The 19,251-nt window shown below is 35.9% G+C and overlaps 1 protein-coding gene across 24 annotated transcripts in view; it reads left to right on the forward strand.

Moving 5' to 3' along the window:
- ADGRL3 (adhesion G protein-coupled receptor L3) overlaps nucleotides 1-19,251 on the forward strand; it is an 856,301-nt gene that overhangs the window by 648,233 nt on the left and 188,817 nt on the right. For 16 of the 24 annotated variants that reach the window (XM_077848164.1, XM_077848162.1, XM_077848171.1 and 13 more), the window contains 3 exons: nucleotides 5,707-6,009; nucleotides 8,253-8,356; nucleotides 18,760-18,945. In XM_077848164.1, coding sequence (XP_077704290.1) covers nucleotides 5,707-6,009; nucleotides 8,253-8,356; nucleotides 18,760-18,945 — 593 coding nt within the window. The remainder of the gene's footprint in view (nucleotides 1-5,706; nucleotides 6,010-8,252; nucleotides 8,357-18,759; nucleotides 18,946-19,251) is intronic. The other 8 variants (XM_077848167.1, XM_077848169.1, XM_077848148.1 and 5 more) reach the window with 1 other exon arrangement.

Raw genomic sequence — 19,251 nt, forward strand, 5'->3', positions numbered from 1 at the left:
CTTTTAACCTTTGAAAAATTACTGAGTCTCTTGGTGCTGCAGTTTCACCATCTGTAAAATGAAGGTAATTAATAGTGCCTCCTTACAGATTTTCTGTCAGAATCAAATGGGCCAATTCCTATCCGTATTAAGCCTTAAGTAAATACCCAACAGGTCTGAACTATAGCAATACCAATAAAATTACATGTGAGCAGTGTTTAGGAAAAATTAATTTCCGAATTCATTAAGACCTTCTGCATATGTGTTTCTGTCATTAATTCTGTCTAAAGTCTAACACCACACATGGTCCTAATGGAAAAGGGGGGGGGGGTGTTTGATGGACTTAGTTTGAAATCCTGGTTCCATCATTTAACAGTTATGTAAGCCTGAGAGAATTACTTATTTTGACTTCTTTCATCTCTGAAGTGGAGGTAAATACATCCACCCAAAGATTATTAGGAGCACTAAATTGGAACACATTTAAAACATACAACACAGTTCCTGGCATGATAGGGCTAAATATGTAGCAGATAATTTTAATAAGATGTCCTCAAATCCCCTATTTAGCTTATTATTTTATATAATAAGGCCATTACAAATTCATGTTTAATTAGTATAGATTATTTCCTCTATTTTGCAATAAGAATGATATGGGAAAATCAGAAAATATAAATGGATTAAATTACAAAAATAAATATGCCTTCCCATGGCTAATAATTTGTGGAATTTCACTATCTTAAGAGGCCATAAAGCCAAATATTATGAATGAATTCTGAAAGGAATCACATAATTTCCTGATAGGTAAAATTAATGTTTCTTTTTTAAAGGTAAGTATAATCAAATCTGCTGCCACCAACTTATATCCACGGGGATCAAGCAAAATTTCTCTCTTCTACCAGAGCACTGTGCAAGTACCAAAAGCCACTTGTAGTGTTGCTATGGTTTTAGGTTTCTTATTTCCTCTATCAAGCCCTTGGGAAGATTTCTTCAATAACTGACGTTGGATTTAAATAAATACTTGGAGGGAGGGGAGAAAGAAACATTTCTGTAGTCAGCCTAAATACTATATGTTGGAATGAAGTCAACACAGAAGATTAGTAAAGGGAAAACCATAGGGGAGACGCATATTTTAGAGAAGAAAAAAAAATGAATCAAGAAGAAAGTTCATGCACTTTATGAGTAGAAGGTAAACATTTCTTCTATTGTGAAGTTTTATATTCTTTTTAAAATTTTACAGTTTTTTTTGGAGGATGCCTGTAATAGTCTGCTAAGGCTGTCATGACAAAATACCACAGACTAGGTAACTTAAACAACAGAAATCATTTCCTCTCAGTTTTGGCAACTAAAAGTCCACAAGACCAAGGTTCTGGTCAGATTGGTTCCTCTTGAGGTCTCACACCTTGCCTTAGAAATGGCCACCTTCTCATTATGTCCTCATATGGCCTTTATTTTATGAGCATGCATCCCTACTATTTCTTCCTTTTCTTTTTCTTTTTTTTTTTTTTGTATGTCTTCCTTTTCATTTAAGGATAACAGTTCTATTGGATCAGGGCCCCACCCTTAAAATCTCATTGAACCTTAATTACCTTTTTTAAAATCTCCATTGCCAAGTAGAGTTATAGGTGGGGTAGGGCTTCAACATAAGGCCTTGGGGGAAAACAATTAACAATGTCCATCCCCAAAAATATGTTTTGTGATCAAGAATAGTAATGTCTATTAGAATCATTGTACTTCACTCCCTTCTTAAAGCATGTGGAAGACTCAGTTGTAGAATGCACGAGATAATTCAGAATGTCATTTTTGATAGCTTATTATAGAAACATGGAATATGGAATTGGGGGACACTGATTTACTTTCTGTAGGTATGATTATGATTCACTTACCATCTGAGCCTATATTTTTTCATTTGTAAAATTAGAAATTTGTAGTTACAATTACTACATGCCGTGAATTCAATGAGATAATAAAGACATTGAAAAATGTAAAGCACTATACCAATGTTGGTTATTTTCAGTTTTCCATTAGTATACTCCACAGACTATAACCTATAGTAATATTCAAATAATATTTATTCTTTTCAAGGCAGATTGAAGGGAAAATAAATTAAACAAAATAAGCCAAAATATAAAAATGAAATAAGCCATGGGCAATATATTTCAGGGGACAGGAGAATTAAAATTTTATACATAAGGAGTTTGTTTAGTTACTTTTATGAAAATATAAGCACAGTGAGCCCAGTAACAATGACAAAATAGTGAGGAGAATTATATAATTTTGATAAAGTGTTATATGTAAATAGGCACCTCTCTGTAACACAATTCCAAAGAAATAAGTTCTATATTAATCCTTAATATTAATATGTCCATATTAAACTAAGTCCTTGCAGTGTATGACATAACAATTCACACTTTAAAAAGTTCCCTTATCAGTATACTTCATTGCTTCACAAGAGTATATTCAGTTTAAATATGGATGTCCTGAAAGAGCATTATTTGGAGGAAGAGGAGACTGTGTTCTTCCTGCGTCTTTTTGTGTTATCTGGTAGTTTTCTTAATGATAGCGTAAAATGCACTTATAAGGTAATATTTTTAGCCTATCAACTACAAGGACTCTTAACAACTCCATCTGCTATATTTATCATTTTTCCTTTTTTTATGATATTTCACAACTGAACCCTCCCTTGCTTCCTTGACCTACACCTGATGTTCTTCTATCTTGACTGAGAGCTAATTTACTGTAGGTCAGACACAAGGCTAAAAACTGAGGAAATAGTCTTGAACAAAACACATTAGTATGTAACCTCGTCTTGGTAACTTTGAAAAGGTTCCTTGGTGGAGATGGCATCCAAGCAATCCCCAAAGGCTAAACAGAAATTAGCCAGGTGGAAATAGGATCAGGAATGCTGCAGCATGTGCAAAAACCCTGAGGCAGAAAGAACACGGTACAGTTGGGAAATTACTGGTAATTTTTGTATGGCTTAATGGTAGAGCTGAAAGATGAAGAAGCATTACAAATGAGCTAGAGAAATAAACTCATAAAGGGCTTTAGGCACAAAGAAAAGGAGTCCAGTCTTTGTTTAGAGGGCAGACAGAAATGATTTAAGGGATTTTAATCTGGAGAGTAACATATTCCAATTTATACCCTACAAGATGCCTCTGGCAAAAGGTAGAGAATTGTTTCAATAGGATAATTTTAGAGAAAAATAATGAGCATTGATTTCCATTATGTGGTGGTATTGTTAAATACATTTTGGTGTGGTACTATATAGTCTTTAAAAATCAGAAATCTGGACTATTATAGAGCACAAAGAAAAATATATTAAATCTGTGCTAAAAGACAAATCTATTCAAAATTGGCAAGGCCAGAGGCACAGCAAACAAGCATCTTGTGATAGTGTATCGTTGTTCCTTGTGTATGATTTGTGTGATTGAGACAATAGACTGGTCAATCTTCTCACTGCATGTGGGATTATGCAGTTTTATCAGAGTAAAAATGTTTGCAAAACAAATCTCTTCCGTCCCAGAGCATTGTATGCTAACTAAAATATCTAAATGAAGGAAAGTGCATTCATTTAGAAAGCATTCTTCAGTATCTATATAATTCTGAAGAAACTACAAATGAGAGATGGCATTATTTAAATTGAAGGAGCCAGAGAAAATGCTTGGAGTTAGTTTTTAACTATTGCCTTACTATTCTATCAAGTGGTATAAAGTGAAGAATATTTCCGCCAGCCAGTAGACTTTGCACAAAAAAGGCGCTTGTATCCCAGCAACGACAACACTGACATTTGTTTTTAAGGCTAATACTTAATATTAATAAGAACAGGAGTATTTGACTTTAATATTAATTTATTTTAATTAATTTAATATTAAATACTATTCAATGTCAAGTTATTAATAGTTCTTTTTTTTAAATATTTTATTTACTTATTTGATAGAGAAACAGTGAATGCACAAGCATGGGGAGCTTTAGAGGGAGAAGCAGGCTACCCAGTGATCAGGGAGCCTGATACAGGGCTTGATCCCAGGACCCTGGGATCATGACCTGAGCCAAAGGCAATCACTCAACTGACTGAGCAACCCAGGCACCCCTATTATTAGTTCTTAATTGTATTTTTTTTCTTTTTGAGACATTTCAAGAAATTTAAATGCAACTGATATATGTATTAGAATCATTTCTACTGTTTGTAATTTTAAGAATTGAATTTCACTCATGTTGCTAAATTTTATATTTGTGGTAAACAATTAGTGTCAATTTTAGTTTATCAAAAATCGATAGTAAAATCTCAATATTGCCATTTTGTTCTGGTATTGCTTTCACTGGCAAAAAGCTTAGAAGGTCTGTCGTACTCATCTACTGATGAGTGGGGGAGTGTGGCTAGTGATGATTGAGAACAGAGAAAAATAGAGAAATGAAAATCAATGAGACTCAGCAGTTTGGGGGATGAGATATAAATGGAGGAAGGGGAAAAACGATCCTCTTTCTGTTTTCATGAACTTTGCATCAATGATGTTATGAACATCGCATTCCCATAGAGGGAGACTCCAAGAGGAAGGAGAAAAGCTTAGAAGAGAGGAAGAGGAAACAGAACAAGCAAGGAGACAGCTAGAAAAATAGCATCACTCCAGAAAAGGCTACAGTTTCAGTGATTAAATGTTCAGAAAATCCATACTCCCTTCCTACTGCCGTCTCTATCTTGTTACACATACCAAACACCCAGTGATGGATGTGGTACCTCTTCTGGGGCAGCAGAGTCAGGTCGATGACACGTTAAAGAAAGCAGACAGTGAATGACAAACAGCCGGAGGCTCAACACAGGACTCCGAGTTCCATAAACCCAAATCTGGCTAGAATTAGTGCCCCTGGGTTTATTGCCAGTAAATGAGGTTAAGGGTAGTTTCTAACCTTACAATTAGGAATGCAGTGTATGTATGTGGAGGCCTGGCATGCTCTTGCCTTCTTAGGATGGAAACATATATTTTCCCAGAAAGATGATCCTCTGCAGTGATTATTTCCATAGTATTAATAGAACATTCCTTTGGAAATGTTCTAGGCTTAATAACCTGTTAATGTCGATCAAGGAACCTCACCAGTTGCATTTGGAATTTGGAATACATTTCCCCATTTCCCCATTATAAGGAATCCGGTTAGAAAATAATTTATGAGACAACTAATTGGAAACTACTTTTACTTTACATTAGTAAATGTCAAGTCTTTAAGGTTTTAGTTCTCAATCTTCAAGCTACTGTACTCAGAATTGTTCTTTACCTTTTAGCTCGAGAACACTTTAAATTTTGATGCCCTTTTTTTTCCTGATCCGTCTCCCATAATTACTTCATCTTTAGAAACTCATGTTATATTCAATGTGAAAAGACTATCATATATAGCTCTCTCCTATATAAGTTTGAAAATTCTGAGGTGAGAGCTTGAATCCTCTAAATGTTAAAAAGGCCTGAAGGATTAAGAAGCTTACTGAAGAGTTGGGTTGTGCTGCAGTTTTCTTCTCTGTGATTTGAGTTGAGTGAAACCATGGATAAGCCAATGTTTGGCATTGGTCAGACGTCTGTCATGGTCCTGAAGTGGCGCTCAGACACCTCATGGTACTGGCTTATGTATTCCATGTTTAAGCCTCTTTGAATTGTCAGATAGAAATGGTTCCTAAGGTACTAGGACATCTTGAGGTGATGAACAAGCAATGTAGGTGTTTTCTTTTGAATTTTATTTCAGAAATCTCTACCACAGGACCTCTTGGCATGGGAAGCACCACCACCAGTACCACTCTGCGGACCACAACTTGGAGCCCCGGGAGGACCACCACCCCATCCATGTCAGGAAGAAGAAACCGGAGTACCAGCACCCCATCTCCAGCTGTGGAGGTGCTTGATGACATTACCACACACCTGCCATCAGCATCCTCCCAAATCCCAGCTCTGGAAGAGAGCTGTGAAGCTGTGGAAGCCCGAGAAATCATGTGGTTCAAGACCCGTCAAGGACAGATGGCCAAGCAGCCATGCCCTGCAGGAACGATAGGTAAGTCTGCTCTACTGACTAAGTGAAAGATCTTTGGTTACTTTAGCTTGCCTTTTTTTTTTTTTTTTTTTTTTGCAATTTTTTCTTTAGTTTTTTGTTTGTCACTACATATTTTTGTAATTTGACTTGACTGAATTCTGGACTCAGCCCAATTACAATTTAAAGCAACTAATTTTCAGAGTTTCTGAAGAAGTCACCAGTGAGGATTTGGTGTGTATATACGTGAGGTCATTGGTTTTTGCCCACAGTGTGAGGGCTGTGAGTGAACTTACCGTGAGGCTGTGGATGTCCTGGCTACTCCAGAAGGCCAGCCCTTCTCTGCAGCAGCCCCGAGTGAATCACTGGGTTGCTGGAAACTAGTTCTCATGCTTGTCACCAGCTGTCAAATGTTGCTAGCAGAAAACAAGGTGGAGGACTTCTCCCTTAGAAGTCATCATCTCTTAGAAGATGATCATGGAAACTACTTAAAACTTAACAGAAGAGGAAGTTTGACTATGCTTTTGACAAGTCATCGTAGCTGTCCTTCGATAGCCAAAGGCTCTTCACAAAGGCAGGAGCCAGCCTTCCATTACTGAACATCCAGTAGAGAGCCTGAGATCCATCTTTTTCCCCCAAGAGGTAGTTCAAAGCTGAATAGTTCTTCCGTCTTCCCTGCCCTTTTTTTTTTTTTTTTTTTTTTTTTTACTGATGTGATTCAAAATATCCCCAAGTGGTGACCATATTATTATTTACAATTTTTATGCCAGAAATAGCCTGGTTTTCTTGCTTCCTACATTGATCTTCATAAAACTAATATGTGATCTGCTGAATAATATTTGCCTTATTCCATACAATATATAATGTGTAAATAGAGCAAAGGTACAATAGATGTCACGATACAAGCAATAGAGGCTCTGTCTTTGGGTGTTGTCAATTTGGTTACTTTTTTTTTTTTTAATTTTATTTTTAATTTAATTTTTTTTTTTGATTTGGTTACTTTAAACAGGTTTGTCAAAAAACAAAACAAAACAAAACAAAATAAACAGGTTTGTCTTAGCACAGTTCCAATGTGGATATATCATTCTGAATCCTGTAGTATGTGAAATGGGAGAAGGACCAAAAAGAATATTGGCTTTTATAAAAGTGCACATGTAATTTCTGTTTTCAGCAAAGTCTTTTAAAAAATATTCTGAAATCCTTCTTCCCTTTATGAAAGGGTGCAATGTTTAGTTCTAAAGTTTTCTGTGGTACTGAAGTCAGTTTGATTCCAACAGTTTGAAACCTTGTCTCTAAGCATTTCGTTCTGGGCCTCAGCTCTTCATTTCTAAAAGAAAAATAATAATACCCCCCCCCATCAGATGTTTGTTGTGAAGGTGAGTGAAATACTTTATTTGAAAGCAGTTTTAGAACTACAGAGCACTACAGAAATATGTCATTATTGTTCTGTGAAAATTGAGAGAGAGCTTCAAAGGAAACCAAACCTTCTAGAGCCCTCCCAGGTGAATGTCCCTGCGCTACAATCTTATTTTTAACCTTTTCTCTGTCCCCTCTGCTGTACTCTGTCCAGACCCACACAGACCCACATTCAAGGCTGTCCCTTGAATTATTGTAATAGCTTCCCCCAAACCTTCACATCTCCCCCTCAGATTCGTCCTCCATGCTGCTGCCACAGTTGTCTTTCTAAAACCTTAATCAGCTTATTTCTCTCCTCTGCTTAATGTTCATTGATTTTCCAGCACCCACAGGTGGCAGACAAGGGAGTTTATGATCTGACTTTGCCTGCCTTTCTGAGTCCATTAAACACAACTCCCCTCTACAGTAGACCTCAATTTAAAACATTTGAAGTTTCCCAAGGACAACTTATTTTTGCTGCACCTGGAATGCCCTTTCCTACCTTGTTTTCCCGAAAAACCTGCACACTGATACCTTGAAGACTCAACTGCTACCTTGCCTCTGAAAAAACTCACACAGTAAGCCCCGTGGGGGCAGGTACCACATTGATCTAATTTAGGAAATTGTTCTCTGAACCTGGTATAGGTGCCAGCAAGTGCTTTCAAAATATTGAATGTTTTTATTTGTTCTGTTGCATTTCTCCAATGTCAGTTATTTGCCAGGCGCTGTGTGTGGTGTTTTAACAAACATTCTCTTAGTTTAATGATGTCAGTTTTGCCTTTGTTCATATTTAAACATAACATGGATATAAAGTCTTTGTAAGCAAGATGGTTTGAATATTTAAAGCAGACTTATTTTTCTCATTGTTTTAGGAGTATCAACTTATCTCTGCCTGGCTCCTGATGGAATCTGGGATCCCCAAGGACCAGATCTTAGCAACTGTTCTTCTCCTTGGGTCAACCATATAACACAAAAGGTAAATCGTATGACTGACAAGGAAGGTTTTCCCAAACCGAGATCCTCTGTTATTGATTATAACTGTTGCAAACAAAGTAGTTAAGATCTTTTAATTAACATGGAAATATTCTCCCTTTTTAACTTCATTTAAGATTTAATGACAACCTTTGATACGCTATGTGCTAATCTAGAATTTTGTTGTTCTTAAAGGACAAATCTGTGAACTTCCTCTAAGCCAGGCAGTATTGCTTATAATAATTTTATTATGAATAAAATTTTTATAATATTGTGAACTACAGATATAAAAGTCCAAGAGGCATTATAAATCAAGGAGGCAAAAGCTTCTAGCATACACGCATATGTATTTTCCCATGGAAATAATGATCACCAAAACGTCTACCTTTGGAATCTTAAGCTATTTGATAAATGTTCTGTAACCTAATCATTTATCAGTGTTAAAAGTATACATATGTGGACAGAATCTTGCAGACTCAAATTTTCAGGGCTTATTTGGTTGCAATATGTTGAACATTTTTATTATTAATGCACTGTGGGGCTTTGAATTGATTTCATTACAAACAGAGACCAGATGTGCATTTATGCCAAAAGGGCTATGGGATGAATCCTTATTATAGCAATTTGTGTGGATTTATGCACTCCTAAAATGAAGAGTCCTTCTATGGCACATTAGCTATGCTGAGGAATTTCTGAAAGAGATTTTTTTCCCGAGAAATATTACAAATGATGGCCTTACTAAAAGCCTGTCTGTGCCATTTGCTCTTTTCTCTATTTGTTTTTAACCAGGCTGATCCTCAATAATATACTGTATAATAATCCATAAATATCTACCCAGTAGATCATTTAGCAGATGAGCCATAACTATCTATTTACCCTAAATCATGGAAGAACAGTGGTTATATTGACTCTAGTTACCCTCTTACATATGCATCTCCATACTTGTTGCTATTCATAATGATGCTTCTCCAATTTCAGCACTGTTCCTGCCACAGTTTTTATGTCCTTTGATTTTATTACAATGTAGCTCAGACCCCAGGGCAAATAACTCTTGCTGGATGTGATCAGATTAAGAGATCAGTAGCATATCTCCTTACATTAGCAACTTTTAAAAAATACTCCCTACATACTTAGCCCAGGGGGTAATATTAATTCAGTAATAATTCACCTAGAAGGCTGACTGTTTTCATGATAATTCCTGAATATAGTTAGACTGTTTCATTGCAGGAATTACTGGGTGACTTTAACTGATAATGAGACTTAATTCTTTTCTTTCCTCTGCAGACCTCCTAATCTTATGACAAAAGAGATAATTCTTTGCAAAGATCAGACAGCTGTTGCCCATTTGATTTATAGATGGGTGGTGATTTTTTTTTTAATATAACAAATATGTTCCATTATTTCAGAGCATTTCTGCTTAATCCTGTAGAGTCTGTAAAAATATATAATATTATAATTATATTAAGATTATAGCATTTAAGCAGTTGGAGTTTATAATAATGCCTTAGCTTCATAACTTGTAAGTTTATAAAATCTTCAAAAGTTTAACAGGAGGCTTGGAGCCCTCCGAATCAGATTATATAACTAGGCCAAGGTCAGTGTTGGAGCTAGGATTTTAGGGGGATCTACCTTTATCCAGGCATCATACATAGCCATGACACTGGTTAAACTGTGCCCAGTTTTGACTGCCTTTATATCATATCTACTTCCCTAGGCCCTCTTTACTTTTGTCCTCCCTTTTACCTGGTGTATCCCTCATACCTCCAAATATTTACGCTCTTTTTTCTTTAAGATTTTGTTTATTTATTCACAAAAAGACACAGAGACAAAGACCGAGGGAGGAGCAGGCTCACAGGCAGCCCGATGTGGGACTCGATCCCTGGACTCCAGGATCATGCCCTGGGCCGAAGGGTAGACGCTCAACCGCTGAGCCACCCAGGTGTCCCACATTTATGCTTCATTGAATACAAAGAGTAGTTTATATTCTAGGTTTCTTTACCACAAAGCTCCAAAACTTTTAAATATTAATACTGTCAATACTAATTGACGTTAATTAACATCGATAGATGTTTTGTAACCTAATCATTTATCAATGTGAAAGGTATACATATGTGGACAGAATCTTGCAGACTCAAATTTTCAGGGCTTATTTGGTTGCAATATATTGAGCATGTTTATTACTAATGCAATTATAAAAATGGAGAGAATTTGTATGCAGTATTCACAGAGCGATTTGTCCACATTATCTCCTTGCTCTCCAAAGCCTCCTTCACAGAATCCATACCTTTGCTCATTTCTTTCGTCTGTCAGAACCAGAGTCCCAACAACAAACAGGTGGAACATTCGAAAAGGGTTCGCTTACAGTTTCTTGGGGGAGCAAAGGTGAACTGGAGGGATTGAGTAGGAAGCCACGGCTAGTAACAGGTGGAACGGCTCCCAGCCCCAAGCCTGTGGGTTGATGGATCAGAGGAGTGACTAAAAATTGGAAGCGGATGTCTTTGAAAGGAAAGTTGACCCACAGACAAGAGACTCAGCCTAGCATCAGGCAACTTTTCAGAAAGAGATCTAGGGGAATAAATACCCTGACCTCACTACCCCTCCTCCTTCCATTCACTTGCCCACCCTCCCATTGGACAAACCAGTGGAAGCCAGAGAAGATGGGTGCTCTGGATAACACCCTGGTAAGTTCGCTGTGTAGGGCAGAGAGCAGGATGGAGGCGGAGGGTAAATGGCCTGGAACCAATAATTGGAAAGTACCCAGCATAGCTCTAAGCTTGCACTCCCCTTCTCTCATCCCTCTGCCTTTTCCCATTCTTTCTCCTCTCCCTGCTCCTCCCCCCCCTGCTTCCTTTCCCACACCCCATTCCTACTGCTCTGCTCTCAACTTCTCCCTTTTTCTAGTGGATTTCTTTTTTGGTCCCATTAAAGATTAAAGAACTGTCTTTCATGATTCATTCCTTCTCTCCTCCCCCTTTGTGAGCTTTGTGTCCTGTGAGCTTCAAACTTGTAAAATAAAGGAACACTTCTTACCCCCTATGAAAGCAGAGAAGAGAAAAGAAAAAGAGGAGATTCTCTGTAAGCAGTGTATTCAGTTTCCCCTCCTCAAGGGTCATTGAGTGAATGCATCCTGGAATGTGAGGCACCTCCTTTATGACTTTCTGGGGAATTTCTGTGGGCTTTCGAGGAAAGAACACCTCTGGATCACATTCTTGGAAATCAATTAAATGAGATGCAATCCAAACTGGAGGTCCTAAAGACGAGGGATAATGAGGTAGAAGAATGAGTGAGTGACATAGAAGACAAGTTGATGGCAAGGAAGGAAGCTGAGGAAAAAAGAGAAAAACAATTAAAAGATCATTAGGGAAGGTTAAGGGAAATAAATGACAGCCTCAGAAGGAAAAATCTAAATTTAATTGGGGTTCCCGATGGCGTCGAAAGGACAGAGGTCCAGAAAGTGTATTTGAACAAATCATAGCTGAGAACTTCCCTAACTTAGGAAGGGAAACAGGCATTCAGATCCAGAAGATAGAGAAATCACCACTAAAATCAGTAAAAAACTAAAAAAAAAAAAAAAAAACTAAAAAAAAAAAAATCAGTAAAAACTGTTCAACACCCCGACATTTAAAGTGAAACCTGCAAATTCCAAAGATATTCTCTGCATCTCTGCCATGGGGAGGAGCATTCTTTTCATTATCAATAATACTGTCCACCCACTGTGTGTTTGGCACCACTGCAGACAGCAAGTATACACAAATAAGTGGATTAGGATGCCTATTTTAGTTTGAAAAAGCAAACTATATTTCCATGTTTGTTAAGGAACGAATGATTCCCCGTCAACCTCTATGCCTGCAGTCAGGCCAGAAGAGAGAAGGAAAACAGGCAAAGGATCTTGATGGCTTCTAATGCAGAAATGAATTCAGGCCACTTATATACTGGTGAAATCATAGAATAAATTTTGTGTGGTGATAAAGAGTAGATTACATTTAATTAGAGAATGTAAGCCTCTAAAGTCAGAATTTCATGAAGAAGTTCATTACAAACTAGCTGGAATAGTTTCATGAAGATGAGATTTAATACAAAGCATAACTTGTATAAAAGAGGTAAAAGTTGTGCCCAAAGGGGCCTTTACGCCGGCAACAATAGAGAGGGAGGAGAGGGAGAGAAAAATTGGTAGGTAGTGGCATAGATGGATAGATGGACAAGATGGATAGAAGGAAAGGCAGGTTCAAAGATCAACAGTTGGATGAATAGAAAGATAGGTAGATTGATCTTCAAATTAATTTTTATGAATCTTTTCCAGCTCTTCTTGAAAACCAGCAAATTAGTTCAGAGCTCAGGCACCTCAAACATATCCTATTTTCTCACCTTAATTACTACTTACTGAAATATATAGTCTCTGGCTTTAGCTTGATCTCTAGATTACACTCAGATTTTCAAAAAGGAATTTATATTTTCTATGTTGCATACTTTTAAAGAGCTTATTGTGCTCTCTTCGGCAGCACATATACTAAAGAGCTTATTGCACTTTCCAATCCCTCCAGTCTTTTTCAATTTAAAATTCTTTGAAATTACAGTTTTGAATAGCTTCCATATTTCTCTGTATAGGATTTGAAGTATGCTTCCTACTTCATTACCTGGTTCAACTATTATATGAAAAAGAAATGCCTGAATTGTCGCTGGAAAATAGTCTTTCTATTTCTAGCAAACTGAAGAGTCTTGTGTTTTGTTTGTTCACAAGCTACTGACAGATTTCGAGATAAGTTGAGTTTTTCCTGCATTTTTTTAAAGAAGGATGTGAAGATCCAGAATTGTTGTGATTTTACACTATAAAATAAGCCAGTTATTTGCCTAGGAAGACTGAGTTGAGTCCTATCACCCGGATTTTAGTTTCTCCACTATTTTAATCTCCATAGAGCTAATATGGAATGAAATAAATAGCTTCTTAATTTTTCAGAGATTTTCAGGCTGATTTAACCTATTTTGGACTGTAAGATAAAAACATTCTATTTTTTATATATCTTTTGGACTCTGACTTATAGCAAAATAGCATAACTAGGTCTTTCAAAAAAAATGATAGCTAAACACTTAAACACTATGAAAAAATCCTTCATGGATTGTTTTGGCACTCGGTTAATGTTTGATGTAATAAATCTCATAAAATGTCAAAACATTGCAAAGAAAATTGTTTTTCCATGTGTCAGAAATTGAAATGTAAATAGAATCCATCTCTGTCATAATTATTATCCTTAACTAAAGCTACAGGGTTTCCCCTCCCCTATTCAAGTTCTAGATATAATCCCACCATTTCAATACAGGCATTAATTTACTAATTGTCACAGAACTCATAAGATTTCTCAGTGTGCATGTGCTTATTTCTAAGAAGTAACTTCAGTAGAATGTAGTGAAAGAAATGGTTGAGACAGACATTTTCATTAGATCTGTAAGCCAGGATACACCGAGTAACATTATTTCAGCCCTTTGCCCAGAAGACTTGAGACACATTCAAGGTATGCATATATCTGTTGTCTAGAAGTAAGATAATTGTGGTCCATGAGTACTGTGATGAGAGAAATAAATAGAGCAATCAGACAATAGAGTAGCCTCTGGATGCCACTGGAAAGAATATGGTTAGGGAGAGCCTGCTGTGGAAAGGCAAACTTTGATCTGAGCCATGAATGTTGAGGTCACAGCGGCTGTTGGAGAATCCAGTTAATGGCACCACCATGGAGTGCCTCTCTTTCCTTCCCCTCCTGCAGCCAATCCGATAGTAGGCCTGTCAGTGTACTTATATTCCTCTCCCAAATCAGGCCACTTTTCACCATCCTCCACTGCCACTACTCTAATCTATAATGTCTTCTGCTCCCAGAGCCTCTTAGCAAATTCCCTTTCAGCCACCCCTGAACCCTCTAATCCATTTTCCTGAGTTGATTTCAAATACATCTCTGATTAGACCACTCCTGTTTAGACACTTTAGCACCTTCCCTTGGGCTGAGCGCACTTCCTAAAATCTTTATCATGACTTCCGAAGGGGACCGCTTCATCTGCCCCTTGCTCACCTCTCCAGTGGCCTGAATCCCAGTTAGAGCCCCCTTGGTGTAGTTCCCCTAGGACCCATGCCTCCCTCCTAAAAGTGTCCTCTCTGCTTAGATGCCAACCCAATTCCTTCTTTCGCATCCCATCTCAGATTCAATATTCTTCCACAGAAAAGCATTTCCTAAGCTCTTCCGTAACTTCAGACACTAGGTTAAGATACCCTTAAACTTGGGTTCCGTTTTCCACTCAAGAAAATTAAAATGAAATAATTCTTCAGTTAATTGATTAAAAACCTTTTCCATTGCTAGTATGTAAGCTCCTTTTTATTGGCTACCATTTTATTCAGCATTGTAGTCCCATGCTGTTAGAAATTCACATGTTAATTAAAGAACAAATGAACATATACACTGAATAAATGTTAAAATTCTAGAAACAGAGACATTCATCCTGTTATTTATTTATTTAATGATTTTATTTAGGGGATGCCTGGGTGGTTGAGCATCTGCCTTTGGCTCAGGGCATGACCCTGGTGTCCCAGGATTGAGTCCCATATTGGGCTCCAAGAGAGGAGTCTGCTTCTCCCTCTGCCTATGTCTCTGCCTTTCTCTGTGGGTCTCTCATGAATAAATAAATAAAATTTAAAGATTTTATTTAGAGCAGAGAGAGAGTGAAAGCCTGAGGGGGGTGGGGAGGGCACAGAGGGAGAAGCAGATGCTTAACCCATTGAGCCACCCAAGTGCCCCCATCCTGTTTTTTAAAGTAAGATACAATATCTATTTTTACCATGTACACATACACAATTTATAGTGGGTAGGTATCAATATTAAATTCTGAAGGTAGAAAAGTGTGTTTTTTTTCTTTCTGTTGCACCTGCAGTATCTCATCTTCTCAAACCATGGTTATTCAGGTTGTTACTTTCTGTTGCCTTCCCACCCTATTTTCCAGCTATTTATTCCCCTCTACTATATTCCCATAATACATCATGATACATTTCTGTTATTAAAATTGCACTATTGTGTTACTGTTATCTGCCTTTATGCCCCTACCCTCACCCCAATCCCAAAGGTAGAATGGAAGCTTCATGAGTACAAGAGCTATATAATGTTCTTTTCTATTTCCTTAGGAAATAACAAGTGTCCAAATGATTGTTGAATGAATGAAAGATTCTTATTATGATTTCTTAAGTTTTAAGAGGAAGAGAGGATCAGGATAATAGTTCTATCAATTTTTATTTTACTTTAAAAACATACTTCTCACATTTTTATTATAAACCTTTTTATAACTTAATTGCACTTCAGAGTTTTGTTTTTTCTTACCAACTTTCTTTTTGGTGAATATTGAGTTTCAGAGTTCTTTTGAGGACATAATTAAATTTATTCTTCATAAATAAGTGCTTCTTAAATGTTAAAATATAACTACTATTTTAAGATAATCCACCAGTAATTTTCATATTTGACTCAGTCTTATCACACTAGATCATCTGCTATTGATACATATATAGCAAGCACCATTATCCTTTATGTTGAGAACAGTTATATTTTGACTTATAAGTCATTTACATTTTTAACTTTTTGATTACTGTACATAAAGAAAAAGTTTAAATTTTAATATAAGGGAACTACATAGGCCTTCTTTTCCACCTCATCATATGTTCCACCCTAATATTATAATAACAAATTTGAAAACTATGCTTATACAACTACACAGAAGAAAAAAAAAGAAATGGAATAACAGTATGAAAATACCAGCACTGTTATTTCTTATTTTTTCTCTGTCTGATAAACAATTTTGATTTTCCTAATATTCCCTGATAGATGTAACCAAAGTCAATACTTGCATCCTTAGTTTCAAAGATACTGTGTCAATAGAGAAAATATATAACTTAGTTTAATAGGGCTCAAATGTTTTTCAACAAGTAAATCAAAAGACTTCAGAGGTCCTCATCTGCCCTGACATTTCTCACAGAGAAAATAAGATGTGGAAATAAAGAAATAGAAGAAAACAATATAACAGCAACAACAACAAAGGTTATAGAACAATTATATAACACAATGATTAACAAAGTAAAACATGAAATTCTACATATATATTATTATAAGAATATAGATGGAAACTATAACAAATGACAGCACACTAAAATCATGCATTGATTGAAAGAACATCCTCTTGGAAAATTTTAGGAATTCTAGCTACTGTAAGAGTAAGTAGCACATTAAGAGTTTTTCAAAGTTACCAAGCACTTCTATCATTTGTTTAGACTTATTGAATGGAATACTGAATTTGAATGCTTAGCAAATACCAGCATCTCACTAAGTTCATTAATGAATACCAAAATGTATAAATCATTCATTGATTACTAGGTTACCCATAAGCAGCCTTAAATTGTATGTAAAATGAAAATGTATGGATTATAATCACATTTATGTCTGTGACCACTTAAAAGTACTTTCATGACCCATCAGTGGACCATGAATGCTACTTTAATGTACCTTGAATTTGTTTTGTACTTGAACATAAAAGCATTGAACCTTATAATGTATTCCATTTGGTTTTATAGGCATCTTAGCTATGTAGGCCTTGACCATATTTTACAAATTTATTGAAGTTAGTGCGGGTGTTTTCTATTTTAAAGATTTCTAAAAAGTACTCATGTAGTAGATACTTCACTATATTCTTCTTATAGCATTTAAATAGTATAGAAAAAGATATTTCCTTTGATTCCCATCTTTCAGACTTCTGTGTGCTTAAATATATATAAAATAAACATAAAAAGATCATGCTGTATGTATTGCATGTTTCATACATAGCACGTTTATATGCTACTAATGTTTTGTATTTTTATTTCACAAATACCGTGCTAATAGATATTAGCATATATTTTAAATATATATATATATATATAAACTTGCATTTATTTTAACTCAACAGAACTTGTTGAAAATCGATGTTAAAAACATTGATCTCCTTTGTACTTTTAAACTGTTGTGCAATATTCCATGATATTTATATATATGAGCATTTTTCTACGGTTGTAATCCATTTGTTTTCTCTTATAAGCAAACCAGAATGAACATGTTTGAACATTTCCTTTTAACATTTTTGGGATTATTTTATTTCTTATGGTTGGAAGTGGGAAGAGAAATAACTCAGTTATATAATCTTCACATTTCAAAATTTAATGGACACTGGTAATTTGTTCTACGTGGATGCTATACAAATATATATGCCCAGTGGTAATTTCTGAGGGTGATAGACATTTCCACAAATCCTAGCCAACATTTTGTTACTACATTTTTTTTGGCTTCTACTTTGGATTTTTCTACATACTTGAGGATATGATTATTAATGATATAGCTGTTCTAATCACCCTAATTTATATATATAAATCTTTAAGCATTCAATCCTGCTACTAACATTTATTAAGCATCCCTTAGAAGATATTGATAACCTATGTGAGTAAGAATCTTAGTCATGTTCCTTAGAGCTCTCTGAAGACCTGCGAGGAAGATACCCTTAGAGAGAGGAATTTTCTCTGTGAGATCCTGAATTTTATATTGGACTGTGCTTTAAAAAAAAAAAAAAAAAAAAAAAAGGAGAGGGGGAGAGGAGAAAAAAGTTTCCTAAACATGACAGTATTATACATTCAAGTTGTTATAGGGTAAAATATCCCTATCTTCTTTTACCCAAAGCTGACAAATTTATTCACATGAGCATGGGGTATTAGTCTCTATCTCTTTTAACATCTTTGGAGTGTTGACAATTTGATGTATTCTTAGAGAATATACTTGAAAGATAAGCATGTAGCTTCCAAAAAGGAAGATGCTAGAAACAGCAATAATTTGCTACCCAGTGCATTGGGATCAAAATCTCTTACTTAGTTAATAAGAAAATGAAAACCTTTTGAAAAGCAGGGATTGTATTTGGGATAAAATTTTCACAAAGCTTAGCAGCCTGTCAGTGTCCATTGTGTACTGAGTACTAAATTAGACACAACAGAAAATTTGTGCTTGCCTCTGAGAACTTAGAATATGGTTGGGGATTCACAACACAAATTCATCAACACAGGATTTAAAAACTCACAGAGAAAAATCACAGGGCAAACTTTAGAGTTGACCTAAATGGACGATTAAGGTGAGAACAATTTTCCGAAGTAAGATTCTTCAGCCGGGAGCTCCCAAAAGATAGAAACTTCAAGTTAGATATTACAGAAGAAAAAAATGATTAACAGGGAAATGCAGGGAATGTATCCCAGGTAAAGATGGAGTTTAATAATTACTTCTTGGCTTAATGATTATAATTCATATGCAAAAACAATTGTTCACAGAGACACTTTTTTAAGATCTCTTTCTTTTTATTCATTTTTCAAAATCGCAGTTGAAATCTGGAGAGACAGCTGCCAACATTGCTAGGGAATTGGCCGAACAAACAAGAAACCATTTGAATGCTGGAGATATCACCTACTCAGTCCGTGCCATGGACCAGCTGGTAGGCCTCCTAGATGTACAACTTCGGAACTTGACCCCAGGTGGAAAAGATAGTGCTGCACGAAGTTTGAACAAGGTAAGGACTTTGGTTTTATATATATATGTATATATAACATATATATATAAAGTTGTGAGACCGCTCTGGTTAATTTTTCTCTTTCTATAAAATCATATCATTCTAAAAAGCATCACTAGTTACATTCAATCTGCTTCAGTATTTTATTGCAATGGTGACCCAGTTTGGCCTCTAATCTACAGATGCAATAAATGATCATCTCTCCTTATACATTTTGAATTTACAATTATATTTTATTTGCTGTTTACTATTTTGAATGCTAAATTCTGGCAAGGCCGATATGAGCAAATGCAATTTATTTTGTTT

This window comes from Canis aureus, chromosome 14, assembly GCF_053574225.1.
Source record: "Canis aureus isolate CA01 chromosome 14, VMU_Caureus_v.1.0, whole genome shotgun sequence".
NCBI lineage: Eukaryota > Metazoa > Chordata > Mammalia > Carnivora > Canidae > Canis > Canis aureus.